The sequence below is a fragment of the Mercurialis annua genome, linkage group LG2, assembly GCF_937616625.2.
Source record: "Mercurialis annua linkage group LG2, ddMerAnnu1.2, whole genome shotgun sequence".
In the NCBI taxonomy this organism is placed as follows: domain Eukaryota; kingdom Viridiplantae; phylum Streptophyta; class Magnoliopsida; order Malpighiales; family Euphorbiaceae; genus Mercurialis; species Mercurialis annua.
In genome coordinates this window covers 10,293,625-10,309,800 of record NC_065571.1, presented here as the reverse complement: position 1 = coordinate 10,309,800, position 16,176 = coordinate 10,293,625, and the positions used below count along the sequence as shown (strand labels likewise).

Genomic DNA, 16,176 nt, shown 5'->3' with positions numbered 1-16,176 from the left:
AAAAAGGCTGGGAGAATTCGTGCACTTTCAGTGCCTTAGAGTCTAACCCTAGATTGTCATGCTCTTTTTCTTTTATTTAATTGCGTAGACGCTGAACTGTATTTATGAAACACTATTCCTTTTTCAGTTATTTTAACTGCATAATTACGTTGCTGTATTATGAATTTATGATAGGTACGTGAAGTGGTGAAGGGTGTGTACATATCTTCTCCACAATGGCTGGGCCAGTATAAAGTTGTTATCATGGGGTTATATGCAATGATCAGGGTGTCTTGGTTTTGGTCAGTAAAATTTAATAATAAATCATTAAATTTAATTTAATTATAGTGTGATAATGATTATTTTTATATATTAATAAAAAATGTTGTTTTGAAGTTTGATCTTTGAGAAATTTAGTTAATCAATGGTAAAATCATATCAAATTTTATAGTTCTCATTTTTTTTCATATTTAAAATAATGTTTTAATTATTTACCAGGATCAAAATAAATATGAATATAAAAAAGAACAAATGGCCACTTCATGAGCCTCATATCTCTTATCTTGTGTGGAGTGAGTGTTTTGCTGAGTACCGAGAATTTCATGGCTTTTTCCAATCTTCTCAAATCCCATATACAAACCTTTGAAACTCCAAACTTTTCTTCTCCATTTCTGCAACATCAAAAACCTCAGTTTTTCTCATTTCTACCATTTCCTAAAACTCATAATCAAACTTCTTACACCTCTCTACACATCACCTCTGCCTTATCTTCCTCTACACCACCTTCCTCCAAAGAAGAAGCCATTCTTCAAGCCAAAACCTGCCTCTCCACAACTCTAGAAAAGCCTCTCAACAACCCTAAACTCGCCGGAAAGCTCAAGAAACTTAAACAACCTAGATTCCAAGTCGAAATCCCGATCATCGACGACTCGCCCGCATCCCTTTCGCAACTTGCTTTCGATCTCTTCAACAACGTCTCCGTTAAACGGAAGGGATCCAACGTAAAGATTCTAATCATTTGGCCGAACTCAAACTCGAAAAACGCAGGTATTGAGTCATTTCGATCTCATTCGTCGCGTAATATCGAGCATGCTGATATTGTTTCAGTCATAAACAGTAATGGAAGATCATTAACATTTGATTCTGTTGAGGTAGCAGTGTTTCTAGCACCAGATATTTCACAAATTTCATCCATTAAAACTATTTCTGAAAACTTGTATCCAAAACCAGTAGTGATACTAAACCCTAAATGGGGATATGGGGAGGAGAATGATTTTGGTGAGCTGCATGGATTTATAGGGTCATTTGAGGTGATTTATTCATTTTTGGGATTGGAAGTTCAAGGCATTTTGAGCAAGAGAAAAGGAGTGGTTTTTAAATGTGTGAGAGATGGGATTGTAAGTGGTGAAAAGTGGACAATTCTTGTTGAGGAGGAAGGAGGGGAATTGAAAGTGGTTTCAAAATTCAAGATTAGACCATCAATTGGTGAAGTTGAGACTGTTTTGTATAATTTGATGGCTATTAATTCTCCTATTACAAAGTCTGCTAAGTTTTTGAAGGATTTGGTGTCTAATGTAACCGGAAAAAAGTAAATTTAATTCTCATTTTTATTGTTTATGGTGTTATAATACTATGTAGATTTTAATTGTCTTATTGAATGTAGTTGCTCATACTTTTTCTTTAATTTTAATAAAAAAATGGGTTTATTAGCCAAAATGATACCAATTATTTATACCTTGTTTCAAAATGATGGTACCATTGTTTTAATTTGTATTATTTTAATATCCTTACTTTTATTTTTATTTTATATTAATGTTTCCGATCATTTTGAATAATTTGAAACTGACGTGGTAGCAAATAAATGAAACACTTCATCCATGTAACACTCGGTTGCCACGTTAGTTTTTTTTGTCAGAAGATGGTTTCATCTAAGATTAGAAAATGACTACGAGAGTCTCGGAGCTAGCCACTAACGGGACTAGAAAAATACAATAAGTGAGGCTATTTGCTACCACGTCAGCTTCATGGATGAAGTGTTTCATGGATGAAGTGTAACGGAAATTGATGGTATCTTGAATTGTATGAAATATTTGTTAGCCAATTTGTAAAACTGAACGAAGTATTTAGCTACAGGCGTGATGAATGTCACTGTTCTAAAAGTATATCGCTGTATACTCCAGGATTCAACCAGCTCTTCTGTTATATACAACAGGAGTAGAAGAAGCGGTTTTAATATTTGATAATTTTCGTATCCAATCAATCCAGCATTTAAGTTTAAAATATATAAAATCAAAGATTGTGCTTAACAAAAAAATCGTGTTTAAAGTTTAAACGTGGCTTAACAGAAAATCAGAGCGTAAGCTTAAATAAAACGTGTATTAAAAGGCAAGTCAAAATTTGTTCCGAAATTTTAGGTGTCGAGCAAAATTAATTTCTACTAATGAAAATAATAGGCTTTTCAGGTAAGCTTTTGTTAATTAAATAATAATCAAAAATTAAAACCGGGTTGCAAAAAATTTAGTTGAACCTTGGACAAGTCCATTCAACTTTCATCCCGAATACCAAACTACAAGCCCATTATTACTTCCCCTTCAGCACTCTTATGAGTCTATATTGCATATACCAGTATAAACTCATAATTAAAGCTCTACACTTTCCATGTGAGATTTATATTATTCTGAAATAACACAAAAAGACAAATTAAAAATAAGACAAAACAAAATAAATTTTTACAACAATATTTAGGTCATGATTTAAATTGTCAAAACTAAAAAGTCATGTTAAAATACAAAACCCTGTTAAAATTTGGAGTTTCTAATACAATTAAACCTTTCACCAAACCCTCTAAATTTTTCAGTAATAGTCTCATTTTTACTTTCTTTATTTTTTTAGCTTCTTCATGCTACATGCATTTGTTCCAACAAATTTTCATTTTAAACTTCATACTGAGCGAGTAGTTTAATTGACAATTTTTAATAAAATGGAAATCAGTCTTTTTAGTTTAATCAATAATTGCATGGTCTTTTCTTCATGTGAGCATTAAGAAGTACAGTATATATTAGGTGCCAGTTATGAGATCACAAACTTCATGTGAGACAAAATGTTAAATTCAACCAAAAATATGTTGGGAATGGCTTAAAGAATTGGAGGTTTAGTATCATTCAATTTGATAATTTTATAAATATTTGAAGTATTAAATAGAGCTAAGGAATTATGAAATATTAGAGGAAACTAATAATGCGAATTACAAATTCTATTTTTATCAACCAACTATGTAGTCGCTCAAACAAAAACTTGCATGGCTAAATGTTTTCGCAGCCATGGCCCAAAAGGGTGTTGCCTAACAAAACAAGCGACAAAAACAATGATTTTATAGATATAGAAAGAGACTTCAATCGTCTAATTGAATATTTTATGGATATAAAAAGAGACTTTTATCGCCTAATTGAATATTTTATAATAAAATTAATTATCGTAGTTGCACTTGTTTTATGACCAATTGTACATTTTCCTCACTATGCTTAGTCACCAAATTTGAATTTCATCATCAAAATAAAATAATAGCTTATCATTGTAATTTGGATGAAAATATAAAAATAATGATGATGTGTAGTTCTTTCTTATTCACATCTTCATCATTAGTTTTATATTTCATCCAAAATTACAATATTTATTTTTAATTATAACCTCATCAAAAATTAAAATCCTTAATGTAGTCAAACAAAGACAAAACATATCTCACCAAACAATTAAATAGTAGCCACCAGCAAAAAGATCCCTTTTGTGTACAATATAAGCACCAATTCATAAGTGGAAAAACCAGAAACAAATACCATTTATCCTCATTTGAAATCTGTGCAAAACTTTCTAAACTGAAAGAAGCTAATTATATCAAATAATTTTTAATAAATTAAAAAATAAAATTATAATGATGTAAAAATAATTTTTTTAAATAAGTATAATCTAAAACTTGAATATAATTATTGCAATTTATAGAAGTAATGTACTATAATATTTAAATTATTTTGTTGGAATACATTTAAAAAATGATCAAAATTTTGACTTTAGAAAATCATTTTGCACGTATTTAATTATAAAAAAAATTGAAATTTGCAACTCTTATATTTGTCCAGTAATATCAAATTACTAAAAATAGAGTAAATGTACTTTTTGAATAGAATAAGTTGATATTCAATCACTATATTAAATATCAATTCCTTCCTCCATTCTGAAATAGTTGTCGCTTTAGGCCATCTCCAACAGCACACCAAATTGTCAATTTGGTGTGCAAATCTTCTCCAACAATACTCTATATCCAACTTTACTATAGTATACTTTATTTTTTTACTCTATATATAGAGTCACTCTATTACAGTGTACTTTAAAATAGAGTACTGTTGGAGAAAAAAAATAGAGTAACTCTATTTTGCTTTTGGTTTTCTAATCTATTATAAATTTCATTATTAAATATTTGTTAATTTTTGTTACAATATAAATTAAGAATGTTCGATTTAATTGAAAATTTAAATATGTAACATTAAATAATTTATTTGTATTAATTAATTCAAACTCTATAAATAAAGTATATTTAATGTCTTTTATTATTTAATAAATATTTTTGATATTAGCAAACATAATTAAAAATACATATAAAAATATATTTAATAAATATATTATTAAAATTAATAATATATTTTATTATAAATAAATATATGAATGTATTTTGTAAGTATTGAATAATTTATGGGTGTACGTGTAAAATGTTTAAAATTTTATTGTTTAAGAATATGCTGAGAATATATTTTTAGAGTGAAAAATAGAGTTAGTTGTTGGAGATAAAACACTGTAACAACTGTGGTTTTAGTGTAAAAATCATTTATTGTTGGAGATGCCCTTAGGGAGATTTTTTTGTTCCATAATATTTGTCACTTTAGAATACCAAAAAAGCATTTATTGCTATTATTCCACATATATCCCTCATTAATTCATTGAAAGAATACAAAAATACAAATAAAGAGTCATACTAATTAATGTTAACAAATTTCAAGTAGGGCTAATTTACTAAAAATATTTATAATTTTAGACATATTTATTGATTTCTTAATTTGTGTGAAAATAGCTAAAGCGACAACTATTTCAGAATGGAGGGAGTAGTATCGAATACAATTACATTATGATAAAATGGATACAAAATTTAAGTTGTTGTATGCATAATATTTAAATTTAAAATTTATGATTAAATTAAGGTCTAACCATTTTTTAAATTCAAATCTTTGTCTTCTTTTATCAATTATGACCAAATCTTTTAATTTTTATAATTATATTCAATTTGAAAGCGCTTTTTGCAATTATGACCAAATTTTTTTAATTATTCTATGACCGAACCTTTTAACCATTATATTATTGAAATCCAAACCTTTTACCAATTTAGACTCATTCTTTATGCCATCAAAGGACCTCGAGATGCTAATCTACAAAAAACGAGATGAAAATGAGAAAGAACTAACACTACTAGAAAACTGCATTTTAGCAACGGAAAGGCTGAAATCCGTCGGTAGATTAAGTTTTCCGTTGGTAAAAGGCTAAAATCCGTCGTTAAATCAAAAAATTTCTATCGGTAATTCTCGGTTTTCTAGTAGTGTAATGTACGGAATGAGGGCGACCCGTGAAAATACATCGGTTTATTACTCGTGCAAAGATACGTAGTTGCTCGAACGTAGTGAGAGGTCGATGAAATTGAGCTCGACTGAAAGGAGAGGATGAGAAGCCCTTTTACAACTTGGAGAACTTATAACGATGTTTGTCACATTTATATTTACTCTTTTTAGAAGTTATATAATTTATTAAAATTTGGTCGTGATTGACAAAAAAATATAAAAATTTGGATTTTAAAAATAAATCTCAAAGTTTTGGTTAAAATTATTAAAAAAGCTTTTAAACTGGATATAATTGTAAAAATTAAAAAAATTAATTATAATTGATAAAAGATCTAAAGTTTTGAATTTAAAAAATGAGTAGATCTTAAATTAATATACATTATTTTTCAAATTGATCGAAGCATAAGTGGGTGTTTTTTTAGTTACATATTTGTCTGTTTGTATTCATTTTAATTGCAAAACTAGAATAGAGTAATTGTGCCTAAAAGTTAGTTTTCTCGTTAAAATTATTCAGAAAATTTGATAATTTTTTCTAAATTTTAATCAATTAATTAAACAAATTTTTCACCATAGTTAACTTTTTGTACTGATTTCCTTTTCTAATCATTCTAAACTTCAAACTTGTTTTTTTTTTTCAACCATTGAAAAATAAAAAAAATTAAATTTGATTTTATTCTTCTTTCTGATTTATTTAATAAAAGTTAAATTTTATTACTTTTAAAATGAGGTTTGCTAACTAAACAGTTAATATAAAAATTCAACTAAAAATTTGACCAATTAAAATGAATGAAAAATTGAATAGAATTATAATGAAATAATCAAATTATGATATATTTATAAATTTTAAAAAAAAATAGTAGATTTATAAAAAAAATATTTTTTTTATGGCACCAACCAATAAATTTTTGGAGGCATAGGCTAGATTCCACTTGAAACCGTGAGATGTTTTTTTTTTTTAATAACTAGAGAGAAAAGTGTTTGTGGGAGAAATCGAATCTACAACCTAACAGTTTACTGTCCCGCCCTTATACCATTTGAGGTATAGCGTGAGATGTTTAGTTGACCAAAGTGTTATTACTCATTCTGTCCATTTTTAGTTGTCGCTTTATGCTATATTGCTAAGATTACGAAAGTGCTTTTTTTGTCTTAAATTATAAGCATAAAGACTAATATAACCATATTTATAAACTCCACAATTGAAAAATTTAGTTTTAAAAATAGAGTTATAATCCACTATTGGATGATTTAACTTTAAAAATTGAACTATCATTTAATGAAGTGAATTAATAAGAAGGTCAAATTTGGAATACTATTGTAAAAATCACATAGAAATCCTAAAATGACAACTATTGATGGACAAACATATTTGCCAAAAACGACAACTAAGAATGGACGGAGGGAGTATAAGTTAAGAACTATTAGCAATATTAACATTGGACACACTTGATTTTGCTATTGAGTAAATTAATAAATATATATATGCTAAAATTCGAAGTAGTAATATTTGTAATGAAACTCCCAAAAACGCTTAAATCAACATAATGCAATTTAGTCAATTAATTCCACTTTAAACATTGCTCTAAATTTCCTATTAGGTTAGACTGTTTCATTTTTAATTGATCTAAACGTTCAGTGAGTATTTCTCAGTGAAATATTTGTTTGGTTATTTTCATTTGGCTTAATTTCTTAAAAATACCCCACTTTTCAGCCTTTTTTCAATTTTATTCAGATGCTGATTAATTTTATCCTATTTTTGCATTTTTTTCGTTTCAATTGTACCTTAAACATTAAATTGACATTTTTTCATTTGAAAAAATTCAAAAAAAATTCTTCAAATTGACCTTTTGTGTATTAAATTGACCATTGATTTTTCAGTCTGTTTCGGTTTTATGATCACCCTAGCCCTTCCTTACGAGGAGAAAGGAAAATTTTAGATTCGCGGTGAAAACTAACCCTTAATAATTTCGCATGCATAGCTAAGATCAGAACTGTGCATAAATTGAACCAAACTTGAATAGTCAAAATGTATTGATAAATTCAGTTTGGTTCCATTGGACTCTATACAAAATATTACTAATGTTTTGGTTTGTTATGGATTTGAACACAAAATTGCAGTTAAGTTTTTATTTTTGTCAAAATCAAATCAAACCAAATTTCTAAAAATATAAAAATATTCAAACCAAATCGAACCAGTCAGTTTTGTTTGAAATTTTTTATGTTCTTAGAAATTTGGATTGGTTTTATTATTAAAATAGTAAAAAAAAATGGCACACAGCTGCTAAGATTACACTTGAAACCATGCAATGCATATGAAGTTTAATTTAGCAAAGTGGTATTAATTAGAGTAATTAGCAATATTAACATTGAACACACTTGATATAACAATTGACTAAATTAATAAATGTATGTTAAACTCAAGGTAGTAATTCTAATGAAACTCCGTAGTACATATCTAAATGTTTAATTAAATCAACATATATATAAAACTTCCAACATGAATAGAATTTAATTAATGAATTCCACTTGAAACATTGCTCTAAATATATTTGACCAAAATTTGAACATATTAATTAAAATGCAGTTTTTTCTTTATAACATTAGAATTATAAATATGTCAAACACAAAGTAATCTTCCATCAAAATTGAGCATTTTTCACAAAACAAATATAGTTATTTTTGCATGCAATTAGTAGAGAAAATGAAGGGAATTGGTTCATTTTGCATAATAATTTTAGCAATTTTGCATGCATATAATGCAGAAGCAAGAGTTGAATTAACATTTGAGAGCTTTGCGTCAGCTTATTCACCTGAAGAAACAGCTTATTCACCGGAAGCAGCAGCTTATAGCCCAGTCTCAGATGTGGAATCTCCGGGACCATCTGTGTCACCTTATAATGGAGTTTTTGATGTCACTCAACATGGAGCCGTAGCAGATGGAAAGACAGAAAATAGCAAAGTATTATTAATGTCCTTTATTCTAATCCTTTATTTTTTTTCATTTTGTCTTCGGGTACATGGAGACTTAAACGTTTTAATATTACCAAATGTTTTTATATATTTTAGTTATTTCTGCTATTTATAACTCATCAAACGTAAAAGGATTGCACAGTTTTTTCATCCAACGGTTAGTTACATGAGTGTGCAAACACCGTACTAATTTAAAAATTTCGATTTGAAATAAAAAAAATTATTTTGTTGTTCGGTTTGATTTTAAAAATATGAAAAATTTGGTTTTGTTTGGTTTGAACCGAATGCAAACCAAGCATGACTTGACTAATTCGATTTGGTTTTAGAAATATAAAAATTTTGGTTTCTTAAATTTTTTATTATGTACTTTATTTTTATATATATTAACTTTTATTTATATAATATGTTTTATGCCTTATTATCGATATTAAAATTTGGACCGCCTTATAAAATATTTATGGCTTCGCCCTGCGTAGAAGTGATTAAAAACCGACCTGAATTTTTGGTTCAATTTTGAGGGTAAAAAATATTCAGTTTAGTTTGAATGCAAATCGAACCAAAAAAACAAAACAAATTGACTAGTTTGATTAAATTTTACATTTTTAAATTTTTTTATAAAATCGGTTAGGTTTGATTTAAAAAAATCAAAATTTTGTATCGATCAATTTGAACTGAATGTAGAACTCTAATTAGGTGCAATGAAGCTTTGCCAAAAAAAATTAGGTGCAATTAAGTTAAGTGAATAAATGAATGTAACTAATGAAATGTGCTTCTGAACAGGCATTTTTAGCAACATGGGAAGCTGCTTGTGGCAATGCTGAAAACTCCACATTTTACATACCAAAAGGCACATTTCTCCTAGGTCCAATTTTATTTCTAGGCCCTTGCTACAATGATCAGTCTCCTAAGTTCAAAATTGAAGGCACTCTGCTAGCTCCATCTGCTGTAAAGGCCTTCCCGGATTCCGACTGGGTAGAGTTCAAGAACTTGAACGGACTCGTAATTACCGGAGGAACCGGTGTCACAAATTTTGATGGCCAAGGTGGAGTAGAAGCTTGGAGGCAACCTAGCTGTGAGAATTCTAAAGCATGCAAATTATTGGTTACAGTAAGTTCTTGTTTCTCACATATATTTGGTCAGTCCAATTTTCTATCAATTTGGCCTCTAAATTTCCACGCAATCGACAATTAACATAGAATTTTATTTTATTTTATCAATTCAATTCTTGAACTTCTCAATTTTACCAATCAGACCAAACAGGATAAAAAATTACATTTATTGAACTATGAGTATTTGACAGAGTTTTCGTCATTGTTACATTTTAATAACTAAATTTTCATTTGTATGTCAATAGGAGGTTATTGTAACAATTCAGACTAATAAATACTTATGTGGCAATGATAAATTGAGTGGTTATCCTATGGACCTATAGTAACCTCCCGTTGATATAAAAATAAAAAGTTGAGCGATATGTCAATTTTAAAAAAAACTATAGGGGGCTAATTGATTAAAAAGATTGGTTTTGGTGTTAATTATCAATATGTGGAAGTTCAGGGAGTAATTTGATATTTAAGTCTTTTACTAACAAAGAAAATTTTGGATTCTGATGCATGACATTGACAGTCGCTGAAGCTGAATAATGTGTCTTATGGCACAATCAATGGCATTTCCATGGTAAACAGTAAGAGCTTTCATATTACTTTCGACGAGAGTAATCACATTACTGTTCAAAGCATCAAGATTTCGGCTCCGGGGGATAGTCCGAATACCGACGGAATCCATATCAGTGGTTCCACCAACATTAGTATCATTTCATCGAATATTGGAGTCGGGGATGATTGTGTCTCCATTGGACCTGGAAACATCAACATCACCATTTTTGATGTTACATGCGGCCCCGGCCATGGAATCAGGTAGCGCATAAATTCTATAGTCATATAATTTCATCGTTTCTGTTTTCGTATATGCAAGGCGGAATTAGGACTCCAGTTTAGGAGGGGCGGAAGCAGGCAAGTTATTGGTTATAACTGCCGCTACAAGAAAAATACCTTTTTATCTGTTTTTATTTTTAATGTTTTTTGGCGTGACCCTCCTGACCTCCCCTGGTTCCGCCCCTGACTATATGTGTCAGACAGCTGCATTTTGTGCTGAAATTGAGAATTTATATCCTATGTTGCACGAAAACTTCTAAAATCTCAATTATAGACCGTCTTTTATCGTTCTTTTTTCGAGTTTTTCGGTTTCTTGATGGATTTTTTGTATTATACGGCAGTATTGGAAGCCTCGGAAAATACAAAGACGAGGGCGATGTGATGGGCATTACAGTTCAGAACTGCACAATCAATGGTACTCAAAATGGAGTCCGAGTGAAAACATGGCCAGGATCAGAATCTAGCGCTGCTTCCAACATTACTTTTCAAGACATCATCATGTCCGATGTCTCGAACCCGGTTATCATCGATCAAGAATATTGTCCGGCAAACAATTGCGACCTCTCTAAGGTAAACGAAAACTTATCAAATTATATATTCAGCATTACATATTATAATAAAAAATATATTCTTTTTCATTTTGTATTTCGGCTTTTGATTTATTTATTTATTTGCGTACATGTAGCCCTCTCTAGTAAAGCTGAGCAACATCCTATTCATGAACATGATTGGAAGTTACAAAACAGATTATGCAGTGACATTGCTGTGCAGTTCAAGTGTTCCTTGTGACAATATAAAGATTATTGGTGTAAATCTGAATAACTCTGAATCCAACGGTTCTGTATCTACACAAAGTCGCATGGATCTTAAAGGGGTTATTAAAGGTTTAGTAGTTACAAATTCTACCTTCTGATTTTGGATTAGGAATATTTTTATGTAAAATAAAATAATTAGCAAGATTCATTTGATTGTAATTTCTCAATAATTCAGAATTCAAGATTATGGAAGTTACAATTTTAAACTCTCTCTTTTCTTCAGTTTAATTAGTACTAATGGTTTTGAGCTGTTTCTATTGTAGTTAATATACTATACTAATTACTATATACTATAGTATAAAACTGAACCCAAACAGAAACCATGTTCTTTGTATTAATTTCAGGGCTTAATGGCAAAAAAAAACCAAAACCTTTACGACTTTTTGCAATTATATATAAACCTTTTAATTTTTGCAATAATATCCAAATTACATTATTTTGTTGCAATAATATCCAAATTGCACTTTTTATGTGAATGTTTTTGAGTTTTTTGCCTTTTTGGGACTTTTACTATATTATTATACATCAAAACATAATAATAGCCTAATATCTTAATTAAAAACAACAAGTTTAGCCATCAATTTGACTATTATTGCATTTTCAAAAAAAAAAATTTGACTATGATTGCTACAAAAAATGCAATTTGGATATTATTGCAACAACGAAAATGCAATTTGGATATTATCGTAAAAATTAAAAGGTTTGAATATAATTTCAACAAGTCGTAAAGGTTTGGGTTTTTTTTACTATTAGACCTAATTTCAAAGCAGTCAGTAACATATCAAGATGTCTTTTGTCTGTATTAGTAAATTCCTTATCTTTCTAACTCTATGGACCGTATTTTTTAGTTTATTTTCAAAAAAACCATTACAGATCTTGATTTTTTTAAATTGTCTTTAGTGCATAATTAAATTTATCATAAAACCCTTTTTTCTCTTCTATTTTTAAAAATACATTCACGTTCTTTATGTAATACACTTTGTTTCAGATCACTTTTTTTATTCTTTTTAGGCCAAATGTTATAAAAAGGCCAAACCTTTCACAAAAGTTTCACAAAAGTCCTGGACTTTTAATTTTATCGATTTTGGCCAAAAACTGATTATTTGGTTTCACAAAAGTCCTGACCTTTCAATTTTGTCAATTTTGGCCAAAAATGGATTATTTGGTTTCACAAAAATCCTGAACTTTCAATATTTGGCATGCCACATAGGCGTCACATAGGCGCCACATAGACAAATTGAAATCAAATTGAAAGTTGGCCACAACTGAAACCAAATAATTTATTTTTGGCCAAAATTGACAAAATTGAAAGGTCAGGACTTTTGTGAAACTTTTATGAAAGCTTTGGCCTTTTTACGACATTTGGCCTTCTTTTTAATTAGTAAATTTATTCTCTATTCATTTTAAAAGGCTACAGGTTTCATTTTATTTTTGAAAAAGTCGTTAAATATCAACAATGAAGTTGAACTTCAAATGCTACATCGTAATTTTCCTTGGGGAACAAATATAACTACCTCAGCTCCTAAAAAAATTAAATATTAAAAAATAAGCTTAATGTATGGCCAAGTAATTTTTCTTGATAGACAAGTATAGCAACCTTAGCTCCTATTTAAATAATAAAATTAGAGAAAATTACATCAAATCACCCAAAAACTCAAATCTTTATGTTAGTGATCCAGCCTTTTTTTTATAGTAAAAGTCCCTCAATTCTTAAGAAAAGTTTCCATGCCTACCTTTAAATAATTGTCATTCCTATTTTATCCTTATAGTGTATTTTTCTTATTATGTTTCTATTACACACAATCATTTTCTTCCTATTTGTTCATGCATCACCACGTGATTATTACCCTTATCCCTTATCTGTTCATTCTTTTTTTTCCAAACCTGCTTATTTAATTTAGGCCGAAGGTACAAAAAAACCCCTCAACTTATTCAGAAAGTACAAGACAGCCCTTAAACTTTTTTTGGGTCCAAAACGACCCTTTAATTTTTTTTTCCGAACAAAAAAACCCTTCCATCTAAAATCTCCGTTAAATGGTGACGTGGCGCATAGGGAAAAAATTTAAAACCATCCTTAATGTTTGAAATACTTACCATTTTTATGTTTTTAATTTTTTTTAATCATTTTCACCATCTTCTTCTTTTAAAAACCTATAATTAATTAAAATTATAAATTAAAACTCAATTAAGCCTATCAAAAATTAAATAACACTTCAAAACCTAATTAAATTAATCAAAATCTAATTAACCACAGATTTTCGGCCGCCGCCACTCACCGACTGCCGGAATTTTCTTTCCGGCATTCAATATTTTTTGCCGACGGTGGTGTCATCCCTTTTAAGGGATGAACTGAGATGTTCATCCCTTTTAAGGGATGAAAGTTCATCCCATTTATGGGATGAACTGAGATGTTCATCCCTTTTTAGGGATGAACATCCACTGTTCATCCCTAAAAAGGGATGAACAGCTCATGTTCATCCCTTTTTAGGGATGAACACAGCTCATGTTCATCCTTTTTAGGGATGAACACACAGCTGCTGTCTTCCTTTTTTGGGATGAACAGTAACGGTTCATCCCTAAAAGGATGGAGCGAGGCGGCAGTGGGAGTGTGGGCGAGGCGGCGGTGGCGGATGGAGCGGCGACGGATGAGGCGGCGGTCCGAAAATCAGTGGGTGAATGGGTGGTTAGAATAGGTCATTATTGATTTGGTTTTAGTTATTGATGTTTAAAAGAAGAAGATGGTGAAAATGATTAAAAAAAATTAAAAACACAAAAATGGTAAGTATTTTAAACATTAAGGATGGTTTTGAATTTTTTTCCCTATGCGCCACGTCACCATTTAACGGAGATTTTGGATGGAAGGGTTTTTTTGTTCGAAAAAAAAAATTAAAGGGTCGTTTTGGACCCAAAAAAAGTTTAAGGGCTGTCTTGTACTTTCTAAATAAGTTGAGGGGTTTTTTTGTACCTTCGGCCTTTAATTTATCATGCTTACTCCTTTTTTAGTTTATGCGGACACCTGCTCAATTTAACTTTTTTGACTTACAAGTTACAACCCATGCTCATTCTATTTAAAATTATTATTGTATATGCTATTTTATTTCTTTTGTTCATTAGACTATAAAATTAATCTCATTCTTTTTCATGAAAAATTATGTCATTATAATAATATTATTTTAATATATAATAATAAAATTATAAAATTTTTATTAATTAAATTTATATAATCTTTTCTAAAAACTCTATGCCGGTTAGTGACAATCAAGCATTATTTTTTATTACAATTATTTATGACCAGATATTTGGTGGTCTAATCCGCTATGGTCAGTGCAAACTCAATATAAATTTGATGTCAATTTTTTATTTGTTTATTTAACTAATTATAAATTTAAATTTTATTTTGTCTAATTAAATTAATATAAGTGTAAATAAAATAAAAATTTAATGTAAATTGAACATTAACTTAGAGTAAACTAAGTTAAAGTAATTTTTTATTAAATTTTTTATAGTTTTTCTATTAACTTAGTTTAATTAAATTTATTTATTAAAAATTTATACTATCGAGAATTAGTATATAGAGTGATAAATAAACGATTAAAAATTAAAAATAAACTATCTAAACTTTTGTACGGTACTGAATCTAGAAAAGAAAAAGAAAGTGATGATAAATAATGAAATTATTTGTTATCTTGTTGTATGGTTTTACAAATTTGATGGTTTTTAATTTTATTTTTTTAGCTTTTATTCCAACTGACATTTACGGTTGTTTTATTTTTATTATAGAATTGAATAACTCTTTTAATTGAAATGTATTTGATAGTCTAGAAAATCGAAAATTAATCTGATGTGAACCTAATGTGAACCTCTATCAACTGAACTAATTTAATTCAATTTTTAATCATATTTATCTTGCTGCTGTTTACAATTTTAAATGACATTTTATATTGAGAGAAATTTGAGATTTAGTGTTATATACTAATTGAATATCTCTTTTAAGTGAAATGTATTTGAAAATTATAAAACTGAAAATAAACCTAATGTGACTCTGATGTGAACCTATATCAACTGAATTATTTTAATTCAACTTTTAATCAAATTTATCTTGCTGCTCTTTACAATCTTAAATGACATTTTATATCGAGAGAATTTTGAGATTTAGTGTACTAATTGAATATCTCTTTTAAGTGAAATGTATTTGACAATTATAAAATCGAAAATCAACCTATTGTGAACCTACTGTGAACCTATATTAACTGAACTACTTTAATTCAATTTTTAACCAAATTTGTCTTGCTGCTCTTTATAATTTTAAATGACATTTTATATAGAGAAAATTTTGAGATTTAGTGTAATATAGATTGAATATTTCTTTTAAGTGAAATGTATTTGATAGTCTATAAAGTCGAAAATCAACCTGATGTGAACTTGATATGAACTTATATCAACTGAACTATCTTAAATTTTTTTTTTATAAAATTTGTTTTACTGCTCTTACAATTTTAACTGAAATGTTATATAGATAACATTTTGAAATTTAGTGTAATATACAAATTGAATATCTCATTTAAGTGAAATGTATTTGACAGACTGTAAAACCAAAAATCAACCTGATGTGAACCTTATATGAACCTATATCAACTGAACTACTTCATTTTAATTCAATTATCAATGTGTATGTTGAATGATAGTTAAGAAATAGAGTAGTAGAGAAAATGTATAGCAGTGTTCTGTTTTCAAATTAAAGGAAAAGCATATGAAAATATAACCATTTATCTTGCTATCTTATAGTTTTGTTGGTGTTATGTTTTAATTAGAGTGTATAAAAAATCG

General features: G+C 28.6%; 2 protein-coding genes across 2 annotated transcripts; both read left to right on the top strand.

Moving 5' to 3' along the window:
• Positions 1-514: 514 nt before the first annotated feature.
• On the top strand, positions 515-1,596 carry LOC126666654 (uncharacterized). The gene has a single exon (XM_050359489.1). The coding sequence runs from the start codon at positions 522-524 to the stop codon at positions 1,569-1,571; it is 1,050 nt and encodes a 349-aa protein (XP_050215446.1). The 5' UTR covers positions 515-521; the 3' UTR covers positions 1,572-1,596.
• Positions 1,597-8,334: 6,738 nt separating this feature from the next.
• LOC126668160 (exopolygalacturonase clone GBGA483-like) lies at positions 8,335-11,483 on the top strand. Its single transcript, XM_050361373.1, has 4 exons — positions 8,335-8,592; positions 9,384-9,710; positions 10,227-10,277; positions 11,220-11,483. The coding sequence occupies exons 1-4, from the start codon at positions 8,335-8,337 to the stop codon at positions 11,445-11,447; spliced, it is 864 nt and encodes a 287-aa protein (XP_050217330.1). The 3' UTR covers positions 11,448-11,483.
• Positions 11,484-16,176: the final 4,693 nt, after the last annotated feature.